The sequence below is a fragment of the Rutilus rutilus genome (assembly GCF_951802725.1).
Source record: "Rutilus rutilus genome assembly, chromosome: 5".
Lineage (NCBI taxonomy): Eukaryota > Metazoa > Chordata > Actinopteri > Cypriniformes > Leuciscidae > Rutilus > Rutilus rutilus.
Genome location: NC_140213.1, coordinates 42596951 through 42622547, shown reverse-complemented (window position 1 = coordinate 42622547; position 25597 = coordinate 42596951). Strand labels below are relative to the sequence as shown.

Sequence of the window (25597 nt, the reverse complement as noted above, 5' to 3'; positions counted from 1 at the left end):
AAAGGTAAATAAATGTATTAATTTACAGTAATGTCCAGAGCACAACGTTTAACAGACATGTATCAACATCATATTCACATCAGTGTGCAACAAAAGAATTGAAAGCTTTTACAAAACTCAAACTCCTTCCTAGTTTGGAGCTAACAGGCCAAAATGCAAGGACACAGCCATTTAAAACAATAAAAATGCACCAAATCTTTCACATTAACATTTTGAGTTTCTTAGCTAGATGGAGAATACATGGTGAATTTCCCCAATCGTTCTCTGCTGGGTCTCGAGCCCTGTCACATGTCGGCAGACTGTCGTTCATCACTCCGGAGCTCTGCGCCGGAATGATGGATGAGACACTCTCTCGCACACACAAGGGCAGTTAATATTTTTGTTCAGTGTTTTTAGGGCATCCTCTTCAAAATTCAACCAGTATTGGTGACTTTGTGAAAGATGCAGTACATGTTACAAGGTTTTATGTCAAAGGAGATTAAAATGGATGCAAAATTGGATGAGGTTTGGAAAAAAGGCAGTATAATCCACACCAAAAAAAAATGATGCTAGAAGATCACCACATTTTAAAAATAAAATGAATTTAGCCCACGTAGTTCGCTGGTACGTAGTACACAGAAGTAGTAAAGACCAGATTGCAAACTAAAAAGACATTTCAGATATTTGTGAAGATAAAATATTTAAGTTTTTCTTTCTGACGCATGGCTCTGTGAAATATTGAGGTCAAATCTTAGTATTATTACATTCATCAAACTAAAGATGGGGGAAAAAAATAATATATAATTTAGATAGAAGATTCTTGTAATTGAAAGATGATGGACCAAACAATGCACTTGGGTAAATAATGCAATTATGCTCAAATTTAACTCAGCCCATGAATTGTTAAATTTGAAATAAAATCTGCCCATCTGGAACATTGGCAATGTATTTACATTTGTGAATGCCAAGAAACATTGAACAATAAATACTATTTGCAATAATGTTAAAACAAAGAAATATCCAGAAGGCCATACAGTGATTAAATGCCAAAAAAAAATTAAAAAAAATATTAGGCAACGAAAACCCTTTCCAGGTAACTATCAATCCACTATGAGCTACAAACAACATATGCCCATTGAAAAAATGCTGGAGAAGAATCTTAACAAAAAGTCACAGTATGCTTAACTAAATCCTGGGGAAGTTAACATGTAATGAGACCTATTTGCACTTTGTCAGCTTTGGTTAAGTCCTACTAAGTGGTATCTAACTTGCTGGACAGTAAAACCACAGACAAGATCAATGGTCTAAACAGCAGTCTTGGTTTATCGGTTTAAAGGAGCTGTGGATTGTCTGTATATTTTAAGTGCTTTCTTATATCTGAACATATCGTTTCACTCCCCCATTGAGCGTAACTCAGAAATTATACACTTCTTAAGAACTGCATTCTGTAATGGGGAAAAAGTGGAACATTTGTTTAAAAAAAAGAACAGCATCTACACAGACACAGTCCTTTATTCTTCAGGATGGCCCCCAATTTAAAATGACTGTTAAAATGAAGCTTCAATCGGCTATCGCTTTAGTTTCACAGACCCAAAATGGGCTCCAGTGCACATCCACTTCACGATGGCTATTTCCTCATCAGAGCCAAGAGTACTACTGAAATGACCATTGCAGTCTTTTTCACCCCCTTAAACCACATTTTAGTGTCTCAGTCTGCTGCCTAAGTCGTGTTGTAGCGAGCAGCGACCTTGGTGTAGTTGTAGTAGCTAATTTTGGCGAGTTTTGCCAAATCTTGTGCGTTGTTGCTGGCTAGATTTTCCCTCTCACTGTAATCAAAGCTCTCCTCCTCGTAATCTTCCTGACCCTCGGTGTCGGGCAGGGCATCTGAGGAAGAAAATACACAAATATAAGCTTCAACACTTGTTTTTGTCACAACATATACACAATATGTGAATTCAGGGGGTTACCCAATACTTTATAATTTCATTAAATTAAATCACTGAATCAGTCTAATATCATCACAAGCCGTGGTACTTTTATTTACACTAGATAGCAAACTTTTACTAGCATTAGCATTGACTTTTTTCAGCTTCCACTCTATAAACCCACAGAAAGGCGAAGCAGCTCTATAAACCTCAAGGCTATTTCTGTCCTGTCGTTAAGTAAGCCATAAGCAAGTATAATCTGAGGTATAATTTGCATGTCACCTTGCCCTTCATTTGATGTGTCCAGGATTCCATGTTTCACCTTCATGTGTCGACTTAAGTTGCCCTTCAAATTGAACTTGCTGGTGCAGTAAGGACACTTGAAGGGTTTGCTGCCGGCATGAAGGTGCATGTGACCCAGCAGGTTATACATTCTGTTGAAGGACTTCCCGCACACCTACAAAAAAAAAGGCAACGATTAGAGGTCTATGTTTGATTCACAGCCATATCAAGTAGAAAAATATAGACTCCAGCAGGGTTATACAGTGCATGGAAGAGTTCTTTGTACCCACCTTGCACTTAAAAGGCTTCACAGGCAAGTGGACGATCATGTGCGTTTTAAGCGTCTGCTTCTGAACGAAGGTTTTGAAGCAGATGTGGCACTGGAAAGGGCGCACACTGGTGTGAATCAGCATGTGTCGCTTCAGGTTGGCAGAAAGCGTGAACTCGCGAGAACACACGTCACATTTGTATTCCTTCATACCCTGAGATAGAGAAAGACAATGGCAGTGTATTTAGATATGATTCCATTGCGACCATCACTTTAAAAGTAACATTTGTAATTTGCCCGTATTTTTTTCGTTTTTGAGGGCGGGAGAAAAACTAATTTATCACTGGCATCAGCTGAATGTGAAAAAGTGGTTAGTTGTCATAAGCACAGCTGAATTCATCAGCAGGGTGCCTGTCTTGCTCGCTCACTAGAATTCATAATACAGAGCAAGAAACTCACGCACACATACTTTATTCACTGTTCTTATCGCAATGCTGCAGGGTAAATAGACGTGTATACACTGCAGTGTGAGCTCTGATGCTCCACCACGCTAAAACATTAACAAATGAAGAGTGTTAAACATTCTCTCGCCTTAACAATTTGACTATTCAGTGAACACTTCCAGTGTAACCAGGGATTACTGCTGTCCTAACATATATGCAAACATCCTTTCCATTTCAGAATGTGCTATGACTGAACCTACACAACAAGGCCGCAGGTGCATACCCCTTATAATCAGTGTGTTTGGCCCCTTAATTTCAGTCAAGACAATTCTAGAGAACTATGTGCTTCCAACTTTGTGGTAATAGTTTAGGGAGTGTCCCAATGTCCTTATGCACAAATTGTGGAAGAACTTGACTGGCCACAAAACTCAGATCTGAACCCCACTGAACTCTGTTGGGAACTTTGACCGGGCCACATCACCCAACATCAGCACCTGATCTCACTATGCTCATGTCTGAATAGTATCAAATTCGTTTATTCGTGTTCCAACATCTAGTGGAAACTCCCTATTATTAGCAACTATAAAGCAGTATTCAGGTGTCCATTTTCTTTTGGACATATAGTGTACCCAACTAACTGAAATCACAGTGTTTTCATTCAAGCATTATCTCTAATGGCAATACATCTAAAAATGGATTCCAAACTAGACAACAGTAGCTGAAAAAAAAAAAAAGGACTAACTGCCGATGTGTTTTTGGTTTATAACCCCGCTGACCTATGATGACACATTCTGTTTACTGACACTGCATGACGAGATGAATCATACACATGTAGAGTGAGAAATGAAAGGAGGAAGTATCAGCATGTGAGACACACTTCACTGCACAAAGCACACTCAAAACAAAACAGCTCCATACTAGCGCAAAGGGACAGAGAAACGGGACGAGTTAATGGCAGGGTTGGATGGCTGGAAGGGACTGACAGAGACAGCTCCATTTACACTGAAACTTTTTGTGGCAATACCCGAGACACAGCTGAAGATGACACAGTAACCTACGGATTTATGGGAACATGTAGATGTTGGCAATGTAGGCGGGATCTGAAAGTCACTGGGGAGTCATTTCTAATAGGACGGTTGCGGGAAGGTTACAAAAACTAATGAGGTTTAAGTACCTTGTGTTTGAGGGCCGGCTGTGTCAATACCTTGTGTGTAAGCATGTGCTGCTTCAGGTGGTGGATCTGCACGAACTCCATGCCGCACTCCGAGCAGACATAAGGCCGCACGTTCTGGTGCTTCATCAGATGGTTCTGGAGCTGGCTACGGTAGGCGAAGGACTTATGGCATTCGGTGCACTGAAAGGTGGTCGGGCCCTGGTGGCTGACCTGGTGGCGCTTGAGGTGTGCGTGAGTGGGGAACTCCATGCCGCACTGCGTGCATACGTGACAGTGGCCGCTCTCGTGTTTAGTCTCATGAGTGCGCAGCTCACTGGGGTAGGCAAAGCCTCGGCCGCAGAAGCGGCAGCTGTATGGCTTGACGTCGCTGTGCTGCAACATGTGCCGTTTAAGGTGACTGGTCTGAGTAAAGGCCTTCTTGCAGACGGTGCACTTGTGCGGCCGCGTGCCCTGGTGCGTCAACAGATGTGTCTGAAGGTGGCTGGGCTGCTTGAAGAGCTTTCCACAGTGAAGACATTCATGTGGCTTGATGCCATTGTGACCGAGGATGTGTGTAACCAAGTTGTACTTCGAAGTGTAGGACTTTTCACACATGCGACACTTCCAGCGTTTCAGGCCTTCGCCCACATCCACACAGTACGATTCGTCGATTTGCACGTTGATATCTAGACGGTCGATTTGCATCCGTCTACCCAAGGAGTTCTCGCCCTCCGCCCACGCAACGGCCTGGCCGCCCTCCTCGTAATCTCCCGGCAGGCCCATCTCAGCAGCCTCGTACGCCGTCACGCTGGACTCATAGTAGCGCCTCATTGCTGGGCTCACATCCTCCTCTGTGGTTTTCAGGTTCAGTGCTTTCTCCTCTACTTCCTCCTCCTCTTCTTCTTGTTGTTGTTGTTCCTCTTCCTTTCCCCGCCCTTCCTTGAGGGACTCCACCAATGCCTTTCCACGCTCCACAGGGCCTTGAGACTGAGTCTCAGAGTCTACCTGTTGGATGGCAGGCTCCCTCGAGGACTCAGGGTAGCCTTTGTTACACTGCTCTTCTTTCATTGGCACTCTGTGAGGTGCTAGGTCCAACACTTCTGGCTCGTTGTCAGTTTGCTGGGGATTCGAGAGATAACAGGGGCTAGAGAACTCAGGGCTCTCTCCTTTCACCTGATTCGATGTGTCCAGAGACCTCTCCGTGGACTGCTCCGGTTCTACTTCACTCAAGGGCCTCTTGGTCCTCCCGCGGGGCCCCGGTCGCCTGCGCTCTGCCCCGTAGAGCCCTCCTGGCCTCCTGTTCTCCCCGTGAGGCTCGGACAGATAGTCTCCATTGGCTCCAATTAGCTGATCTGCATATTCATACTCCATTGATTCTGCAGGGGGAGCAGGGCCTTCACGTCCCTCTCCCGTGTAGAAACCGTTTGGGGCAATTGTGGCTCCGAAGATTTCGTTCTGAGATATGAGGCCCAGCACAGCAGCCTGGGCCAGGGACAGGACCACCACCGGGTCAGTCTGAGTGCTGACATCCACCGCATGCTCCATCACTTTAGAATAGCAGCGGACCAGAGGAACCTCCTGTTCTTCCTGTCAATGGAAAGAACAACAGGTCTTAGCAATACTTCATGAAATCAGTGTATAAATCTGTCATTGCAAGCGTCAATACAATACACTCGTAGCAACAAAGTCTGGCCAATGCTGTCATGGCAACAGTGTCACTACAATAGCAACAAAGTCAGTGCAACAGCGTCACATCAACATGAGTGTCAGAACAACGAATTTGACTGATGCGGGGCAACAAATAAAAGCTGTTTGGATAGGATTTGCTTTCGAGCTAAATGACAGTTCAGTCAGATCAAGCAATTTCTGGCAACATGGCAGGAATGTTTTTCTAGAACCTTTCCTGTACCTGATCTTTTTTTCCTTTTTTTTTTGTCTGTCAAATAGTGAACATTCTCATAAAGAAAGATAATTATACTATATATAAAATAGCCTACACATATTTTATAATTTCACAGCAGCAAGCAAGAGACATATTCTGACAACGCCTTGCCTCCGTGTCCACTAGAGATTGCTTTAGATAGAAGAGATAAGACAGTTCAAGCGCCATGCTTCCTTCCTTCACAGTCTTTAAAAGGACACGAAGCACAAAGAGTGACTGGGTCCGAGCGGGAAGTCTACATCCGTGGACTATCCACAGCATTTCCTGCGAGGTCAAGCGCTGCCACTGCTGACTATGAAAAGGCTGGACAGTGAAGTTTTAGCAGAACCAGCAACATAAGTGAGTCCAGTCTATTCGCGGACTTCAGAGATTGGCTGTAGCCAAAATTATTCAGTTCGTTCCTTTGAGGCTGATGATTATGTTACTTACATATGCATTAATTAAGGACAACTTGGTTGAACTCTTAGCTCAGGTCAATTTACCACACCTCTGTTCTGGATTACCAGAATGCTCAAATCACTGTCATGTTCACACTAGTAATTGTGTGTGTGCTCAGAAAGTCATTAACGTACATTATCACCTCTAACGAGCTGGTACCTTGATTTGTGCTGAATTGAAAGCCATGAAAAACGGATTTCAGCTTAAGCAAAAACAAGCAAACACAAGGAAAAGAGGGAGGGAGAGACTGACAGCTGTAAAACAGAGGAAGAGAGACAAGGAGAGACAGAGGAAAGAAAACGAGAAGTGGGTGGGGGGGCAGAGAGAAAGAGAAAAGAGAGCGAGAGCGAGAGAGAGAGAGAGAGAGAGAGAGAGAGAGAGAGAGCGCGAGAGAGCGCGAGAGAGAGAGAGAGAGAGAGAGAGAGAGAGAGAGAGAGAGAGAGAGAGAGAGAGAGAGAGAGAGAGAGAGAGAGAGAGAGAGAGAGAGAGAGAGAGAGAGAGAGAGAGAGAGAGAGAGAGAGAGAGAGAGAAATGAGAAGGGGAACCTGGATGCCCTGATAACCGTGTCATTTATAATTACTGCTTTTAAAGCAGTCAGACAGAGGAAGGGAGAAACAGACAGAAAAAAAGAGTGAAAGAGTGAGTGAGTGAAAAAGGGTGATTGAGGAAGCAAGTGAAAGAAGGAAGAGAGAGGAAGGAGGGGAACTGGGGGATGAGAGATATACTGAGTGACTGAGTGAGGGAGGGGAGTGAGAAAAGAAAGATAAAGAGAGATAAAGAAAGAGTGAGAGGAAAAGAAGAGGGAGAGGGAGGGGCAGCGGGGGATGAGAGACTAAGACAAGCTGAGTGAGTGAGAGAGTACAACAGAGAGATAAAGAGTGAGGGAGGGGTGTGGGGAGTGAAAGACTGAAACTAAAAAGGAGACAGAAAGAGAGAGAAAAGAAGAGGGTGAGAAATGAGAAAGAAGGAGGGAGGGAAAAGGAAAAGGAAAAAGAAGGAGTGTTAAGACAGTAAGACAAATGAAAGAGCCAGTCGGGCAAGATAGCAGCCGTGACTGTATGAGGAGAGAGCTGAAGTGAATATAAAAATAGATAAAAAACAAAAACGCTAGCTAGTATAAAGACTAGCATAGAATGAACCTGTGTGTGTGTTTGTGAGTCTGAGAGAAAACAAAAGAAATTTACTGCATTCAAGGTAGAGAGACAATATGAGAGGCTAGACTGTAAAAGAGAGAGAGGTTAAAGTATAAATGACACTCTTGCAGTATTCTGTGAGAGAGAAAAAAGTTACTTCATTTCCACAGTTCAGAGTTACAAACTTTAACACAGCAATTAACCAACAGCTCAAGTCAATATATCAACACAAGTCGCTTCGGGAAGCATGTATGTTTGGGTTGAGCACTCACCACATTACTCCTGGTGTGATGTTTGAGATGTTTCAGGGACCTCATCCTTCAAGAGAAGTGAGAGGAGCAAAAAACACCAGCTCCTATTTATAACTGCGAGAGCGAGAGAGGGGCGGAGCCAAACTCATCCTCCTCCTACTGTTGCTGTTATCAGAACTGACTGTGCCTGCCTCTCGCACGCATACACACACAAACCTATTTCTTCCATTCTCTTTCTTTCTTTCTTTCCGTCTCTCTGCCCTCCCTTCCTCACACTCCCCCATCTCTTTCTCCGTTCTTTCTTTCTCTTTCACTCTCTCTCTCGCGCGCATTCACTATCTCTCTTTCTCACGCACACACTCCATACGGCGTGACCCTTCAACAAACATATTTCTCTCTTACTAACAAAAGCTCACTTCTCCGCACATGTACGTCCTCTCTTCACTTTAGAGATGATCGCAAACATGTTTCAAGCCGGCATGTGCACGCGCGCTCACACACACACACACACACACACACACACACTGGAGGTGTGTCTGTCGGTGTCAGACAGACAGTGAGTGAGATATGCTGAAATGTTTTCCGGGAGGAGTTCTACAGGTCTGTTTATTTGCGCATCTCAAATAATTAAGCCGCGAGACGCCTGTGCAATGTCTGAGAGCAGTGCGCACAAAAAATGAGTGACAAAAGAAAGAAAAGGAGAAAGAAAAGCAGTTTGGAAAGAGAGGGAGGGAGTGAGACAGACATGGGGGAGAGAGAGAATAAGAGGAAGAGGGAGGGGGACTGAGAATGAGAGGTATAGAGAGAAAAGGGAAGGGAAGGGAAGGGGGGTGAATGGGAGAGAAATAGAAAGAGAGAGAGAGCGACAGAGAGAGAGAAAAGAGGTGGGGGAGGGCGAGAGAAGAAGAGAATGCAGCAAAAAAGAAGGAAGAGAGGAACTGGGGGAGGGAGAGCAAAGCATAAGAAAAGATGAGGTCAAAGAATAGAGAGAAAGACAGAAAGAAAGAGAAGAGGGAGGGAGAGCGCTCGAGAGGAGGGGTGGGGGGACTGAAAGAGAGATAGAAAAAGAGAATGCAGTGAAAGAGAGAGAGTTTCAGCAGCCTGTGAAAGAGATAGTGGGGGGGGGGAGAAAAGGGGGATGGTGGAGTGTGAAAATAAAAAAGAGGAGTTCATCAGCAAGAGAAAAAGAGGGGGAGTGGATGAGTGAAGGGGGGGGGGGGGGAGCAGGGGAGAAGAGAGGAAAAGGGAAAAACAGCAAGGAAAGATATTAACTATTGAAGTTCTGGTTTCCTCTGTCAGGCTACCTGCCCGCTCCGTTGCTGAGGTGTTCCCGCTCATCCTCATTACGGAAAAGGTATGGGATTACTCTAACACTTCCCGTGAGCTTATTAATGTCAGGATATAGGCTGGCCGTCCCACAAAAGAGCCTCTATTATGGCATGGAACACACCTGAGTGAAGGAGTGCTGTATACCGTCAGTGTGTGAGAAGAGTGGAGGACATTTTTCATCAGTGAGCAGGAAAGGGCAATCCATGAAGGAGAGAGAAAATCAAGCATTGTAGGAGAGTCACTATATGTGCGTCTGAGTGAGAGAAAGATGTGTGTGCGTGTGAGAGATCGTGAGAGGAAAGGAGGGAGGGAGGGAAAAGAGAAAGGACAGGCAGAGAGAGAGAGAGAGAGATAGGGAGCGAAGGAAAACAGACAGAGATAAAGAGAGATTGAGGGAGGGTGTGAGTGAGGGGGAGAGATAGCAGGAAGTTGAGAGAGCGAGTGAGGAGAGAAAATAGAAAGAGTGCAAGGGAAGAAACAAAGAGATAAGACGCAAAAGACAAAGAATCCACATGGAAGAAGAAACGGCCAGGGACGTTAAACAACACAGAGCTGCCTGCCCGTGGGGAAAACGAAAAGGGGGAAGACAACAAAAGTTAGGGGGGAAAGAGAGAATACGCTGGCTGGAATACTCATCCAGGCCTATAGGTTTTCCTCCTCCCTTAAAAGAAAAAGAAGAAGAAAGAAATTGCTTGAAACCTGTCCTAACCTCATTTGCCCAGAAGTATCAGACTTGTGTGAACCAGTCCTAACACACACACACACACACACGCAGGGAAGGATACATGATGAATAACAAACCCGTTTCTTCTGCGTGTGTGTGTGTCTGCGTTTGCTTCACAGGTTTGTGTAGCTGTGTTTTAGAGGGGTGTGTGGTTTGGGAATCCATCTACAGGTTTTACAGACAAGTGTATGTGTGTGTGAGCATATCGCATGACACTTGTACTTGTGGTTTGTGTGTTTTTCTTCTGCCTGAAGAGAAGCAATAGGGAACTTTTGTCTGCATTGTATTCTGTGGCAGTGTGAATGTATGATACTGAGGAAAGTGGGCATGAACCGGTTGGGTTAGTGGCTGAGACCTGACTGGGATGTATATGCACGTGGTTGTTTTTGGTTCCCAAAACCCTGACCTGAGCTGAGATGCGACGGGGAAACTCGAAACATTTTCATAATGACGCAATGAAGGAGAAGGGGTGTATAGCACAAACACAAGTTATTCAATTCTTAATTTTTTTTTGTTTTGTGGGAGAGATAAATTCAAAAGTAGAGTGTGGGGTAAACTGTGCCACTTTTATGGAAGTTGTCCTCCAATGCATTAAATATATTTTTTCAGGATGTGTTCTCAATTGAAAGCTGTATCATTTCAAGGGGTAAGTTGAATCATCAGGGACCAACCTAGGGACAATTTACGTTTCAAATAAAAATGTGAACAAAAATACGAAAAAAAGTCTTATTTTGATGCACGTTATTCAGGCAGGCAGGAAAAAGATCAATATTCTGAATATTTGAATGTAGTAATAATTTTCAACATTTGGTATAAAAGTATTTGAAAGAGTAATAATATTTAGAATAGTTATTCCAGCATTTGGAGACAGTATATCCTAAACTGTCACGTTTTACCCCACAGGTACCATTTTGGGAAAACACTGCATTTACAGTAATATTTCATGACTAAACGATTACATGGTTTTATAATAGAAATTCACCATAAGATGTGTGTAGTTGACATGAAATGTTTTTAGAAAGGTGATGTCATGTGGTGTGACAAGCTAAACTACATTTTTAAAATGCATGTTGCTAATTATTATTATGCATGCAGCTTTTAATACATCATTTTTAAATTAAAGATTATGAAATCTATTTGAAAATTCTGTTATCACACCACAGGACCTTTTAAAAAGAATCATAATAGACATTTTGAAATCATAATAAATCATCAATAATAAAAAAAAATCATAAGGTGAATCATTTACATTTTAACAAATACTGATGTTGATTAAAAAAAGCTCATTGATACATTGTGTCAACTACCCATACACTACAATTCAAAAGTTTTTTTTTTTCAGTAAAGAAATTATAATTTTTCCAGCAAGGAAGCATTAAATTGATCAGAAGTAAAGACATTTATAATGTTACAAATTATTTCAATGTCAAATATATGAAATTTCTATTAATCAAATCCTGAATGTTTTTATACATGATGATTTCACAAAAAAGCAGTACAGCTGTTTTCAACATGAATAATAATAAGAAATGTTAATTGTTAATAATCCTGAAGGAATCGCAGTGACACTGAAGACTGGAGTAATGATGCCGAAAATTCAGCTTTGCATCACAGAAATAAATTGTATTAGGAATTGTTTTGTATTATATACAATATATATAAAATATATTTAATATTTTTCAATATCACTGTTTTTTACTGCATTTTTTTTTTTAAATCAAATAAATGCAGCCTTGGTGAGCATAAGTGAAGTCTATACAAAAAGAAACTTACAAACATTTTTCAAATTTTTTAGATCTGCTTTTACATAATTAAATTTTTCCCTGCCATGTAGATAATTCACTTATATATATAAACGCCTATAAAACATTAACAGACGTTTTTACTTCGTGACAAAAACCACGCAGTTGCTTAGATTTAACGAGGTGGCCAATCTTACCCCACTCCCCTACAATGCTGTCATGTTAATCGAAACATGTCTCCATGATAAATGATCTGTTCAAACGCTTTTAATATGGGCAGAACCGAACAAACATGAATTAGCACAAAGCCAGACCATCACCTGTCATCCAAGCTACGGGATCATTACTCTGCGCTGCCGTGAGATTGGGTTTAGTGGAGATCTAGTGGGGTGTTAAAGCACATACAAGCCAGCCTTCAGCTCCCCCCATCTGAGCCCAGAACACACACCAGCACTGCCACTCATTAACCACAGAAACTCAATGGACATAACCTTTGACCCCAAACCAGACATAACTGCCAGCAGTTAGTTCCTTTCTAAATTAACTTCTAAATCATTTCTCCACTCGTGTGAACGTGTTATGAGGAAGTTTATCCAAACGCTGAGCCTTAATCTCATCGACGGAAAGTTGCGTCTCGGCCCTGACGATGATCCTGCGCTCTTGATTTCAATGTTTGTGTATTTCAATTGTAGCTCGTCCGAGAAAATTGCGCTCAGATACGCACACACAAACACAAACACAGAAGATGCAAAGAAGAGAGGCTCTCCAAATCCTGAATAAAAGATTACCCTCCTCATTCAGCATGGGGGTTACAGATAAAATGTTGGACAGAATATTGGGCAAGAAAAGGTTTCTGCCGAGAGGAAATAGAGTGAATAGAGAAGAGAAAGACAGTCGAGGGAGGAGAGCATTCAGCACAGGATATAAAAGGAACAGAGAGAGAAAAGAAAGAGGAGAGTGGGGGAGAGAGAGAGAGAGAGAGAGAAGAAGAGCGAGAGAAGGAGAAAGAGGAGAGAGAGAAGGGGGAGGGAGAGTGAGCGAGAGAGAGAGAGAGAGAGAGAGAAACAGAAAGAGAGACAGTGAGAGAAAGACAGGAGAGAAGGGGGAAGGGAGACAGAAAGAAAAAGAGACACACAAGAGACAAAAAAAAAAAAAAAACACAGAATAATAATAAAAAAAGCAGCAGCAGCAATGTCTGGCTTGGGCTCCATGAAGATAGACACATTTGAATGAACATAGGAGGCTATATTGTATGCATGTGAATGAGGCGGGCGTCCACACCCTGCAAACCTCAGCTGTGAAGGCACAAGTTCATTGTGTCGGGCCTAGAAGCATTCAGGAGCCACTCCTCTGCATGTGTGTGTTTCCCTGCGGTCTGAGGTTAGCAGGTCAAAGCCTCGACTGGGAACGGTTGCCTCCTGCCTCCCGCGCCGTTTCATCTCATAATCCTGCTAATGGCAGTTAAATGGACTGACGGCACGAGTCTGGCCGCCTAGTTTCACATCCAATTTCACTCGGCCTGCGCTCAGACGAAGAGGCCTGTAAACACAAGCGGCTCTGACGCCTGACCGTAGGCGAAGTCTCATTTGCTCGGCCTCATAAATAGCATGGAAAAAGTGTCCGTCCTTCCGCTCGCTCGCGCTCTTTTGTACTTCTCCCTCACCTCACGGTAACAAATTTCAACCTGAATTACTTTTTCTTTCTCCCAAGTTTCATTCTTTTAAATCAAAACCCCTTTGTCTCTCTCTTCTTTTGTACCTTCTTCTTGTTTCCATGGTTACCCCTCTCTCTGCGCTGTACACTATCTATCTCTCCCTCCGTTTCCCTCTGTCTCTCTCTCTCACTCTGTTCTTATCTTTCTCATTTTGCTTTCATCTCTGCCTCCCTTCCTCCTGCTTTATCCCACACCCTCCTCACTCCGGCTTTTATCTCTTTTCACTTTCATCTGTCTTTCACCTTTCTCTCCCCTTCAAGCCTGCCATTCCATCATGCTGTTTTTTTTTCTTCCTGTTTCTTACTTATGGAGAGTGAGAGAGAAAGAGAGAGAGAGAGAGAGAGAGAAAAAGTTTCATCTGTTGCCCTATCAATTCTGCATTTTTAATCACTTCACATTCGTCCAATCCCCGGTTTCCTTTCCACCGGCACAATCTCTCATTTACATGTGTGCTAGACAGAGTGGTCAGTTCTTTAATGCTCATCCCTGGGCTGCTTCTCTGTTCCTTCAAGCTTTCGGAAGGTCTGCCGTGAAAAGAATTACAGGATGAATCAAACTGGTTATCGTGTGTCCTCATCTCGCCACGGTTACTTCAGCATGGTGTAGATGTCTATGTGATGTGTTTATAATTAAAGTCAAAGTGAACTGTTTGCAAACCATTTCGCTTTCATAATGTGATGCATTTCTGAGTGAAATGGGATAATTAATGAGAAAGATATAGGATGGGACATTGGAAATTGATTGGATTGCATACAAGAATGTTTTTCGTCTTCAATCCAAACTTATGTCTTCAGCCGACACCTGATATTAAGATGCATTTTGGTCGATCGGCTCACAAGTGGACGATGCTAAATACAGGTGTAAACGGGGTCTTAAATGATTTGTGCTTGTCCACTTTCGACCACTTCCAGAGGTAATCATATGACCGGATTGCTTTCGTAGCGTAAACGCTCATGTGGTCGAATGAGTTCGCCTACTCTCCGCCTACTGACCTAATGCCTAAACATTATGGGAAGCGCACTAGCCAGACGGGATTTCAACTTTCTCGGCTGAAGACAAAAGTTTGGATTGAAGATGGAAAAAAATGTCCCAAGCACAATGTTCTCTCATCATTCCTGATTTCTAACACGCACTCACAGCGTTTGTCACAGTCTCGTGACTATCAGAGCAGAAAAGAAAGACTGTCATCTCCGATCGCATTCATTTCGTCCATTAAATTGAAACATCTGAAAAAGTTCATTTAGCCGCCCATAGCCATAGACCCTCCCCTCAAAGAAATCGGAAAAGAAGTGATTGGAAGTGGACCAAAGAGACGGATTAAAAGACCAGGTGTAAACGGGTATGTGTCTCCCTCGTCTACTTGTGATCCGATTTACCAAAACACATCTTAATACCAGGTGTAAACAGGGCCTTAGTGATGTCAGTGGAAATGTCATTTCAAAATAAGACCAAGTTGCTTACGGGGAGGGTTCGGGTCAGAAATTGAGAAATCAAAATTTCATTTTGACCTATAAAAGTTTCAGATCTCAAAACTTGCCAAAATGACTCGTTTCAGAGTTCGTCTCGGTATTACATCATAGACGGCCTCTGCAGAGGAAGATCAACGCCCACTTCTACATCATTGCCAAGTCTTTGCATTGCCTTCTTTGTGATCCGAATATTAGGAAAGCGTGGATAAACTTTAATTTTAAAGAAGTTCAAGATCGTGACACTGTTCATTTGTTCGCGTCATTTTACACTGGATTCGGTCAGCTCGACACAGGCTTTTCAGAGGCTGAAAATAAAAGATGATGCAGTGCTGACTATATTGGATCTGAGATCTGACAGTAATGTCGCAACACAAGTGTGAGTAGCAATGTTTTTACCATGTCTATCGCTTTGTCTGTTACAGATCATTTGATATGTACTCACTTTACTGAAAATTATGAACGATAAATATAAGGACAACGGTGCAACAAACGATAGAACAAGAAACAGCGTAAGTTATCCTTTGTCAACCATAGCTGTGGTAAATCCAAGTATTTAAACTTCATTTGCCACAACCAAGACTTCTAAAACATATGTAATACGTTTCACAGTTGGCAAATGTAACGAGTTTCTGTAGCGTCTTCTTTTAAACACTAATATAAATGTAATAACTAACTCACAAATACAAAAGGAAAAAATATAAATAAAGATGATTTATAACCAAGCAGTCGCATACTGGAGTATCCTTGGTATTTGAGGTGTAGGTTTGTCTTCTGATTCGGGATCAGATTTTAAATTGGAATTATGTACATAGATGAGAAAAATAAATATACACTATAAAATGTAACTGATGATCTTACTAATAAAATGTTGTGATTATAACTTATTTTAAGTTTCTTGACCTTACTGAGTTTAACTAAGTAACGACAACTTTTTAGCATGGAAAGTTATTAAACTTAAACTTAATAGATTCAATTATTCTCTACTTAAAATAATGAGTTTTGTGAAATTTTCGAATGGTCATACGCAGTTCTACATGTACATGGAGTCAATTCACAATGGATTCTGAGGGGAGAAGCACATGGAAAGGTGAGTTGGTGCTTGTTTGTCAGTTTTTTATTTATTTCTGAATTGCCTAATATACATTAATCGACTGTGTAGTAATCAGATTAAATAATTTAGTGTTACATGGTGATATTGGATGTAATGTTATTTTATTGAAATTGATTGTTGGCATTGTGCTAATCGAAATTAGTAGTCTAGCATTTGTAAGTCACTGATATTTGGCTGCATGTATTCAGTAAAGAAACCTTTTTTAATGTTTTAGATGTTTTTATTGTGTGTACAATTTTTCTTTCTAACTTTTCTTTCTTTCTAACGAATCTTTCTTTCTTTCTTACTAATCTTTCTTTCTTTCTAACTCATCTTTCTTTTTCTTTCTTTCTTTCTTTCTAACTAATCTTTCTTTTTCTTCTTTCTTTCTTTCTTTCTTTCTAACTAATCTTTATTTCTTCATCTAATCTTTCTTTCTTACTAATCTTTCTTTCTTTCGAACTAATCTTTCTTTCTTTTTCTTTCTTTCTTTCGAACTAATCTTTTTCTTTCTTTGTTTCTAACTAATCTTTCTTTCTAACTAATCTTTCTTTCTTTCGAACTAATCTTTCTTTCTAACTAATATTTCTTTCTAAATCTTTGTTTCATTCTAACTAATCTTTCTTTCTGTTTCTTTCTAACTAATCTTTCTTTTTTCTTTCTATCTTTCTTTCTTTCTAACTAATCTTGATGATCTATCCATCCATCCATCCATGGTCATGTTAAAACATGCTAAATCATGCTAAATCACCTGGTACACCATGGTAAATCATGCTAGCAATGTGGTAAACCACTAGAAACATGGTAAATCATGTTAAACCATGCTAGAACATTTTAAAACTTTTTAAAACTTTCTGGCTAGGCTTTTTCAAGCCAACTTAAAGTTTGTACAAACTTTACTTTTTTTTTTTTTTACTTTTAGTTTTTTTTTTGTGTCTGTTTCAGACAATACTTAAACAACCATAATTCATTTCTGCTAGTTGTACGTAGACCTGATACTTTGTTAGATGTATTTTGGATTAGGGTTGGGCGGTATTACGGTAATATCGGATACCGCGGGATCTTAAAATAGCACCGGTATCAGTTTCAATACCGTCATTACCGGCACTTATCCTATAATATATATTATTTATTTATTGCCTAAAAAATGCTTATGTGTGGTTGCAGTTTGGCAATATTTCTGGTTCCAACCGAATGAGAAGGGAGAGGCGGTAAATACTGACGAGGCAATTTGTAAATTGTGCAATAAAAAGGTGACCGCGAGAGATGTAAACACCTCTAACGTCGCATCTCCGAAACAACTGCCCACTCACTGCTGCCAGGATACATAAGTGCATTAAGTTTCGTATTTGTTAAAATATTATAATGTTATTTTTTCCATCTTTGTTGATTATGAAAAGTGAACAGCACAAATAAGATGGGATGCATCGGGAGTCAGACGATTTGACCACTTCAATAAATTTAGTTTTGTAAAAGGCCTCTTTAAAACGAATTTCGTTTTGTATAAATTGTATCTAAATTTTTATAAAGTTTTCATCAACCAAAATTGCCTGGATTTAATATAATCATGACATGATGGGCATGCCGCTGTCACTTGCATTGAAATCTCATAAAAAAGGCTATGCCTCACAGACATGACAAATAAATAAAGCTTGAAATTTCTTTAAACGAAACAATTAAAAACGAAAGAAATAGGCAACTCACTGATTAGGCTAAGTAATCCATGATGTGCATTTCTCTCGTTCATACGGAGATGCGATCGTCAATTTCAGTAAACGAAACCATTCAAAACGAAAAGAAATATAGTCTGATTAATCAATGGTGTGCATTTCTCTCTAGGCACGTTCATACGGAGATGGCGATCGTCAGTTTCTTTAAACGAAACAATTCAAAACGAAACAATTCAAAACGAAAGAAATAGGCTACTACTCACTGATTAGGCTAAGTAGCCTAATCCACGATGTGCATTTCTCTCTAGGCGCGTTCATAGGGAGATGCGATCGTCAATTTCAGTAAACGAAACCATTCAAAACGAAAATAAATAGACTAGCCTACTCTCTGTAATCCATGATGTGCATGTCTCTCTATAGCGTTCAGATGCCGATCGTCAATTTCTTTAAACGAAACAATTCAAAACGAAAAGAAAAAGGCCACTCTCTGATTGTGTAATGATGTGCATTTCTCTCTATAGGCGCGTTCACTACAGAGATGCGATCGTCAACTTCCATCTTTGCAGAAAAGTTTTATTAATAAAAATCAATGGACACGCGTCACCGGATTACAAAGGCACTTCTTGCTTGTTGCAACTTGCACGCACACAGATATTATGTTGAATAATGGTGGGCTCCGCTCATAATAACAGTTAATGCCGTCGGCCTGACTCAGACACAACGTGCAGGGGTTGGGCTTGATTTTTTTTTTTTTTTTTTTTTTGTCCGATCTGGCATTCAGTTTCTGAACGGTGTAGGCACAAGCCAACAGTTTGGTGACGCCGTCTGAGCCCATTATGTCATAATTTTTAATTAGTCACGGTAATACCGTATACCCCGGTAAAATAGGGAGGCGGTTTGACGGTTTCAAAATTCGAATACCGCCCAAGCCTATTTTGGATATGGATTTTCATTTGTAATGTAACCAGAATTTTAATTATTGCTGTTCCTGTTTTTATTAGGACTGTGATGGACACACCCAAAACTTCTTTAATCAGGATTCTGACCGTGACAAGGGAAGACAGCCAGGATTCTCCCTCCACAAGCACTATTTGGAGTCTTCTTGCACAGCATTATTCTAGACGGAGCCATAGTCATGTGGATTCATTTTACAATGCCTTTTATAACCTTTTTGGATCTTTTAAGTTTTGTTTACCTGGGCTTTCAATGGAGGGACAGAAATCTCCTAGATTTCATTCAAAAATATCATAATTTGTGTTTCAAAGTCTAACCAAAGTCCAATGGTTTGGAACGTCATGAGGGAGAATAAATGATGAAAGAATTAACATTTTTGGGTGAACTTACCCTTAAAGCTTGTTGTTGCACTAAAGTCAACATTCTTTTTAAATAATGTGTTAAATTGTCACTCGTCAACCTTGGGTGAACTTTTTTTTTTTTTTTTTTTTAAGAGCACCGTTTGACTTATTTCTGTTAAATAAATATGTTTTTCTAAGTGTCAAAATTAAGCAAACATTGATTTTTACAGGGTCAGCTATTCAGTTTCTTGTCAAAAGATTGTCAGTATTCTTTGTTTATTCATCAGTCATGATTTGTTGTAATGCATATTGTTACATTAATGAAAAATGTTTAGAATGGGGTGCCAGAATGGCATTGTTTGGTACATTGTAATGCCTTAAAGGGGTCATATAATGCCATTTTTGTACAAGCTAATATGATTCTTTAGGGTCTAAATTAAAAGTTTGTAATATACTTTAATTAAAAATTCTCATTAGTATTGTAAGAAAACACTCATTTTACCTGGTCAAAATAAAATTTCGCACCCCCCTGGTGCCCGTGAGTGGAAAATCCACACTTGCAACTTTGAGCCGGCGGGCCGCCAGCCGCCGCGTCAGGAAGTATCGTGTGATATCAGGTCTCGCGATGTAAACAATAGCTTTACGGCCAAAAGAAATCTGCTAAAATGCTGTCATTGTTGCGCTCCCTCACGCTGTTCGAACCCGAATGAAGAAGACGTTTTAAAGAATGTCCCATCTGCTTTGATGTCGTTGATCTACTAGCCTCTGGTGTCTGAGAATCGCCAACGAGTTTTTACAACAGTGTTGTCAAATATCTATTCCGAAGCTGTGGGGGGAGCTCTAGAGAGAAACCTGCGAGCAAAAAGCGAGAATACAGCGAAGAAATCCCGAAACTACTGAGCCCCGCTTTAAGTGCATGTGTCTTTAAATGATAATGAGCTTTGCTCACCCCGACCCTCTGTTCTGTGCGTACACCATAACACAATAACACAATAACCATAACGCATTGTTCATTATAAACGTGGGATTATGAATTATATTGAGAATGTCGTACATAGAAAACATGCCGTAATGTACCCTGAGTGTAAACCTTAGCCGCATTCATCGTGAAGCGTGATAGCGATTTGCAAAGATTAATATAAAGGTTAATAAAATGTTACACTCACCTCAGTTCTTCTGGAGGTGCAGCAGGAACACGAATAGTTGGTACCGATCCTTTTTTCAGGAGCAGCTTCTTAGCAAAACCAGCTTTATACTGACCCTCGTTTGTAAAGCAGTCTGGTGTGTGAAATGATTCGTGCAAACATGAAAGCATTGACGTTGATCGTGGGGAATATTCCCTTTGAAAACAAAACTCAGCCACTGCGTCTTCAGCGGTTCGGATTAAGGAACATCAAAATGATGCTGTGTTCCTTATTGCACCCAAGAACAGAACACCACAATCGCTTAGACTCCACTCTGCTCATAGACAGTGCTCCAGCTTATCAACAATGACGCGCGGACTATGATGACAGACAGCTCGCTCACGAGCGAGGGCGGGTCTGTGTTGAAACGCTGCTGTCAATCAACAATCGTGGCAGGGGCGTCGATTTTGTGACGTCACAAAATCGAACGGCTTGATTTGAGATGGGGGAAAAGATATAAGAAGATTTAAAAAAAACAAACACTGGATGTATTTTTATCATTTTATGATGGTTGTGTACAGGCACTGCCAACACACATTTCAGTACAATTTGGATGTATTTTTATCATTTTATGATGGTTGTGTACAGGCACTGCCAACACACATTTCAGTACAATCAACTTGTAAAAGTGCATGTACCATTATATGACCCCTTTAAGAAAATTGATAATTAATAAATGTTTTGCCTAAGATCTGTTATTATCATATATTTTTTTATGATAATAAAAATCTATTTTCCTAAGATTTTACTAGTAATGTGAACACTAATGATAAGTTAACACAACTAATGATTTTGAGTTAACAAGTTTTCTTTACTAAATGAATTAAGTTTTGCTAACTAAAAATGAATACACTACTTAGAAATTTTAAGGCAATCAGTTTCCTCTCTGTTTCTAAGTAAAGTCAACTTATTATAAACCCTGACATTTTGAACGATCTTGATTATTAAAATCCCAAAATCGACCTTCTGTTCTGTACCGGTGTCTACAGTAAGCACAGCTTTGTCAGATTCATGAACAAATGTCTCTTATGGGCCAGTCGTAATGAATCTTTAAAACAAATGAAAAAAATAACTCTTTTAAAACAGATATTTTTACGGAATCAAAAAAACATACAGCACAGTCAGCATCAGATTCACGAACAAATTACTCTTATGAGCTAGTCTATTTAATGAATCATCTCTTTCATGGGCATTCATGAGCTGAAAATTTTACACAAGGTAATAATAATTGTTTTACAAAAGATATGCCATTTGAAGTTTGCTTAAATTGGTATCCACCGAGTTTTTGGTTGTGTTGCTTATTAAATTGCTTATATATATTTGTTCAATAAACAGCAATTGAACTGCATAGTTTGGTTCCTCTTGTTAGAAGGTTACTTGTAGAATGTTCAGCATTAACTGACAGTGAATTTCTTTCATATATAAGCAAAATACACAAAATATTTTTTTGTCTCAAATGAAATTTATCCAGCCCTAATTTTTAATTTTATGTTGACTTTAATAACAAAGAGTTAGATTTCTTATGCTTTGGCCTCTTGGGTTCCTTCATATCCTTTGCCTATATGTTCCTAGTGAAAACATGCTATGTGGCAGGACATACTGTGGCCTGTCAGCTCAGTGCTGTGATGAAGATGTCCCTTTGAGGCCTATACAACTCCTATGAGGAGATAACGGTCCTCATACAAAACTGCAGCAGTGACAGCAATATATCACAACCTCGACAACAAAGAAAACCAGTGAGACACAATATACCCCTGTACTTAGGATTATTTAAAATGAGACAAGTTTGCATGCACAGAAAGGCACCTGAGGGTGTTTCATTAGGGCTAAACCGAGTGCTTTATGTAAGTCACTACACAAAACGCACTAAGAAAAAGTCCCTGGCATAGTCTGGTTGAGACTGACTGCAGTAGGAGGAAGTGTTATGCTTGAGATCTGACTGAAACTAACCTCCCTCCCCTGCTCCTTCCCTTTCCCCTTTCCCTTTAAGTACCACAACTATTCAGAAAAGAGAATAAAGAAAACCTGAATAGAGGAAGAGAAGAAATAGAGGTCCCAAAGAGCTAAAGAAAAGCGAGAGAGAAAAAAAACAATGAAAAGAGAAACAGGAATGAAAAGCAGCCAGAGAGAAAGAAAGAGAAGAAAGAGGGACAGCGAGAGGGAGGGGGAGACAGAGAAAAAAAGAAGCAGAGCAAAGGCTAGCGCTGAGCGAGAGAGCGAGAGAGAGAGAGAGTGAGAGAGAGAGAGAGAGAGAGAGAGAGAGAGAGCGAGAGAGAGAGAAACTGTCTTTTCTCTTTTCTTTTCTTTTTTTTAAAAATATGGATTTAATGGCATAAAATTAATAGCACCAGAAAATCTTAACCAGCCTACATACTGACAAAGGCAGAAATGAACCATTTATCTGGTTTAAATGCATTGAGCTATAAAGTCCATCTCGACTACACATCTATCACAAGATTTCATCATACTCTTGACAGATAAATCTGTGGTAAGTTGCAAGGATGAGGCTTCTAATTTTAAGACCAAAGTTAAAGATTCACACCACATCCTCTGCCTTTAAGTCTAAATGATTAATTTAGACTTAACAAACAGCCATATAGCCATAATATGTAACATATTTAGATTATATTAAGTTTAGCATGTGCAGGATGATGATGCATCAGCAAATATGTTATTAATGGAAATCAAACATTTGCTAATTACTCCACAAATCTAATATACTCAAATCCCTCATTAACAAATAAGACACAAAAACCTTTGATATTCGACAAAATAAATACTATAGATCACTATTTTCCAGAGACGCAATATTAGATCAATTAACTGTCTGGTGTTTTGGGGCCTGAAAACACAAAGTTTTGAAATCTAGTTTTAAAGTGCAAGTTTTTGAAAACGATATTGTCATCTCCGTTTAAACTACAAAAATGCGAATTTGTGCAAACGCTGGCGTCATGCACATTCAGTCTATAGGCGTGTATTGATTCTTTACAAGGTGACATCGCCACCTACTGGCCTGACATGCATAATACAGCATTTTTTGTTGTTTTCGCAGATCCGTAGATTCGCAGGAATCGTTTTCATAACGTTGTCGTCTGTACGCAAAAAAAACGCAACGGAAAACAGACGTTCCAAACCTGTATGACTTTCTTGCGTTTTGCGGAACACACATTTTTTTGTTTTGGTTACCATTGACAAAAAAAACTGATATTTCTCATATTATCTTCTTTAACGTTCCACAGAAGGAAGTCATTCAGGTTTGAAACGACATAAGAGTCAGCAAATGATGGTAGATTTCCCTTTAAGTGGGCTAACATTTCTACAAATGAAAATACAATAATCCAGAATTTATATTCAAATATATGCAGTTCCATCACCAAGCCATTGAATAGTAAGGTAACATTTATCCAAGCTAGCTGGAAAAACTTGTCAACCATATAGTTGTCCTGCCAGCAGACATGTCGCGATAAACAATTTGATACTGGGTATCGAAAATGCAATCTGTAATTGAAAACAATGACCTTCCATATACACCCTGGCTATACTGCATGCGACAACCAATAATATTAGATGTTGGGAGATAGACAATGAATGAGAATTGTACAGTGTGCAGAGCACTACCTGTTTAAGACAAGCAAGGCAGGGCTGTTATCTCCCATACAATCTCACATAACATAACCTAATAAATTATGGACCACACAAGATCTCATTGTGTTATGCGTGCGCTGTGGTGTAGGTGATTCTGATATGTGAAGGTGGGCTCTAAGGAACCACCCAGAACACTCTAGCAACCCAGAAACTCCCAATGCAACTGTGTAGCAACGTGTAAAACCACTGAGAACACGTTAGCGGTCACATAACAATGCCTTGTCCACCACACACAACACATTAGCCTTTTGGCAGCAAGTTTTGCATGTGCAAAACAGCTAACAAGGAAGATTTACTTAGATCATTTTCTACCAATCACAACTGAAATGGTTCTCTTCTCCACCACGTTGAAAGGTTGTGGGTCAACCTAACTTGGTAACTCGAGTCTCACTCAAGTTTTATTGCTGCCTTTAAGAGCATATGGGAGGCCAAGTCACAAAATTGACAATTCTTATGGACTATTTTTTTGTATTATTTGTGCTCATCAATATTTGCAAAAAAGTGCCCTCATAATCTTTGATCAAAATAACTTCCCCTTCCTCTTGCAACGACATCTCTTGTCTTCTCCAATGACGTTTTTACTGACGAGAGGGCGGGACAACCTGTCACTCACATGAGATCACAATAGCAAACCACAATGATCCAAAGTTACAATCAATTCTTGATGAAAAAAAAAAAAAAACAAGTCCCGGCATACCTTTTTCTTGTTCGAGAAGCCGTTTCACTCGCCACAAATACATCACAATAGGGAAGAAAAGCATTTCATGCAGACTTTGACTTCACTACAGACTTGCTATCCACTCACTGATCTAAGATATATTATATTCTCAATTAGTAGCTATGTTTCCATCCAAAGTTGCGAACTTAACTTGTGTGCAAAATTGGAATATCGCATAAAACATTTGCGAAAAAAGCTGCGTTTCCACCCCATGTGTTCAAGAGAACATAATCATCACTTCCTGGGAAATTGGCACAAAATATCTGTAATAAAAATGGAAGTTGCTGAAATCGGGGAAGAAACTGTGGCTCTTTTATCCTACATAACAAATGACTTGCAGAGAGCACAGACGAAATGCAATAAACGCTGTCATGCTATCTTGCGTTCGGATGCTGATGTTTAGGAACGCAATCATGTGAGACGCTTCAGGGAGGGAATTAAACCAAATAATTTTTATGACAGACTTTGGCTCAGGCATTATAGAAGAACTAAAACAACATTTGAAATGTGCTATGAAACTAATTCGCTGGTTTGTCCAGTTATCAAATCACATTCACTATTGAGGCAAAGTCATGTGAGATTTTTGTTGTACATCGAGGGATTTATTCAGTAAATGTGTTTCCATTTGCATGTCTTCTTTTTGGATAAAAAAAATGATCCGTCTATATTGAGTTTTTTATGCACATTTTTAACATTTTCGTCTCGAGTACAAGGGCACATGAATAAAAAAAACTGTGATGTTTACAGATAAATCATTTATAAGATATACTGCAATATTCCATAAGAAAACAAGAATTGTCCATTTTGATTTCATGGTGACTTTAAACTCAGAACAGTCAGCAAACCAAAACAACTGAACAATTATTTATTTTTTAATGTTGAGTAGGCATAGCTAGCAACATTATTTACCAATGCATGACATCTAAATAATTTATCTCCAAAAAGCAAATAGCAAAGCATGCATTATTATGTAACAATGAAATTAAAATAATCATTTATTACCATCATCTGCAGGTTGCTTTCCGCCATCTTGAGTATGGATGGACACGCCCCTTCCAACGACAGACCTCAGGTAGGACAGGTTGTACCCATTAGTAAACACGACGCCGGTTGATTGTTTATTCAGGCCTCAATTCACTTGAAGGCACGTGAAGGCAGCAAAAGTGACGAGCCATTAGCGAGCATGGATCAGGAAGTCAGTTT

General features: G+C 40.1%; 1 protein-coding gene across 4 annotated transcripts; it reads right to left on the bottom strand.

Moving 5' to 3' along the window:
* On the bottom strand, positions 1 to 25597 carry znf710a (zinc finger protein 710a). 4 transcript variants are annotated; one of them, XM_084409871.1, is made up of 5 exons: positions 25397 to 25597; positions 4072 to 5637; positions 2477 to 2668; positions 2187 to 2361; positions 1 to 1863 (listed from the first exon to the last, which is right to left on the bottom strand). In XM_084409871.1, the coding sequence occupies exons 1-5, from the start codon at positions 25421 to 25423 to the stop codon at positions 1700 to 1702; spliced, it is 2124 nt and encodes a 707-aa protein (XP_084265997.1). In that variant the 5' UTR covers positions 25424 to 25597; the 3' UTR covers positions 1 to 1699. The 4 variants fall into 4 exon arrangements, with proteins under 4 accessions (XP_084265997.1, XP_084265999.1, XP_084265996.1 ...); XM_084409873.1 differs by having other exon boundaries at positions 4102 to 5637; XM_084409870.1 differs by lacking the exon at positions 25397 to 25597 and adding an exon at positions 7836 to 7929.

Excerpts from the sequence above, each read along its gene's own strand:
- znf710a (XM_084409870.1), bottom strand. The coding sequence starts at position 7,880 with ATGAGGTCCCTGAAACATCTCAAACATCACACCAGGAGTAATGTG. Across the intron at positions 2,362-2,476 it reads TGAAGCCTTTTAAGTGCAAG|GTGTGCGGGAAGTCCTTCAA; the intron begins GTGGGTACAAAG and ends TTTTTTTTGTAG. Across the intron at positions 1,864-2,186 it reads CACATCAAATGAAGGGCAAG|ATGCCCTGCCCGACACCGAG; the intron begins GTGACATGCAAA and ends TTTCTTCCTCAG.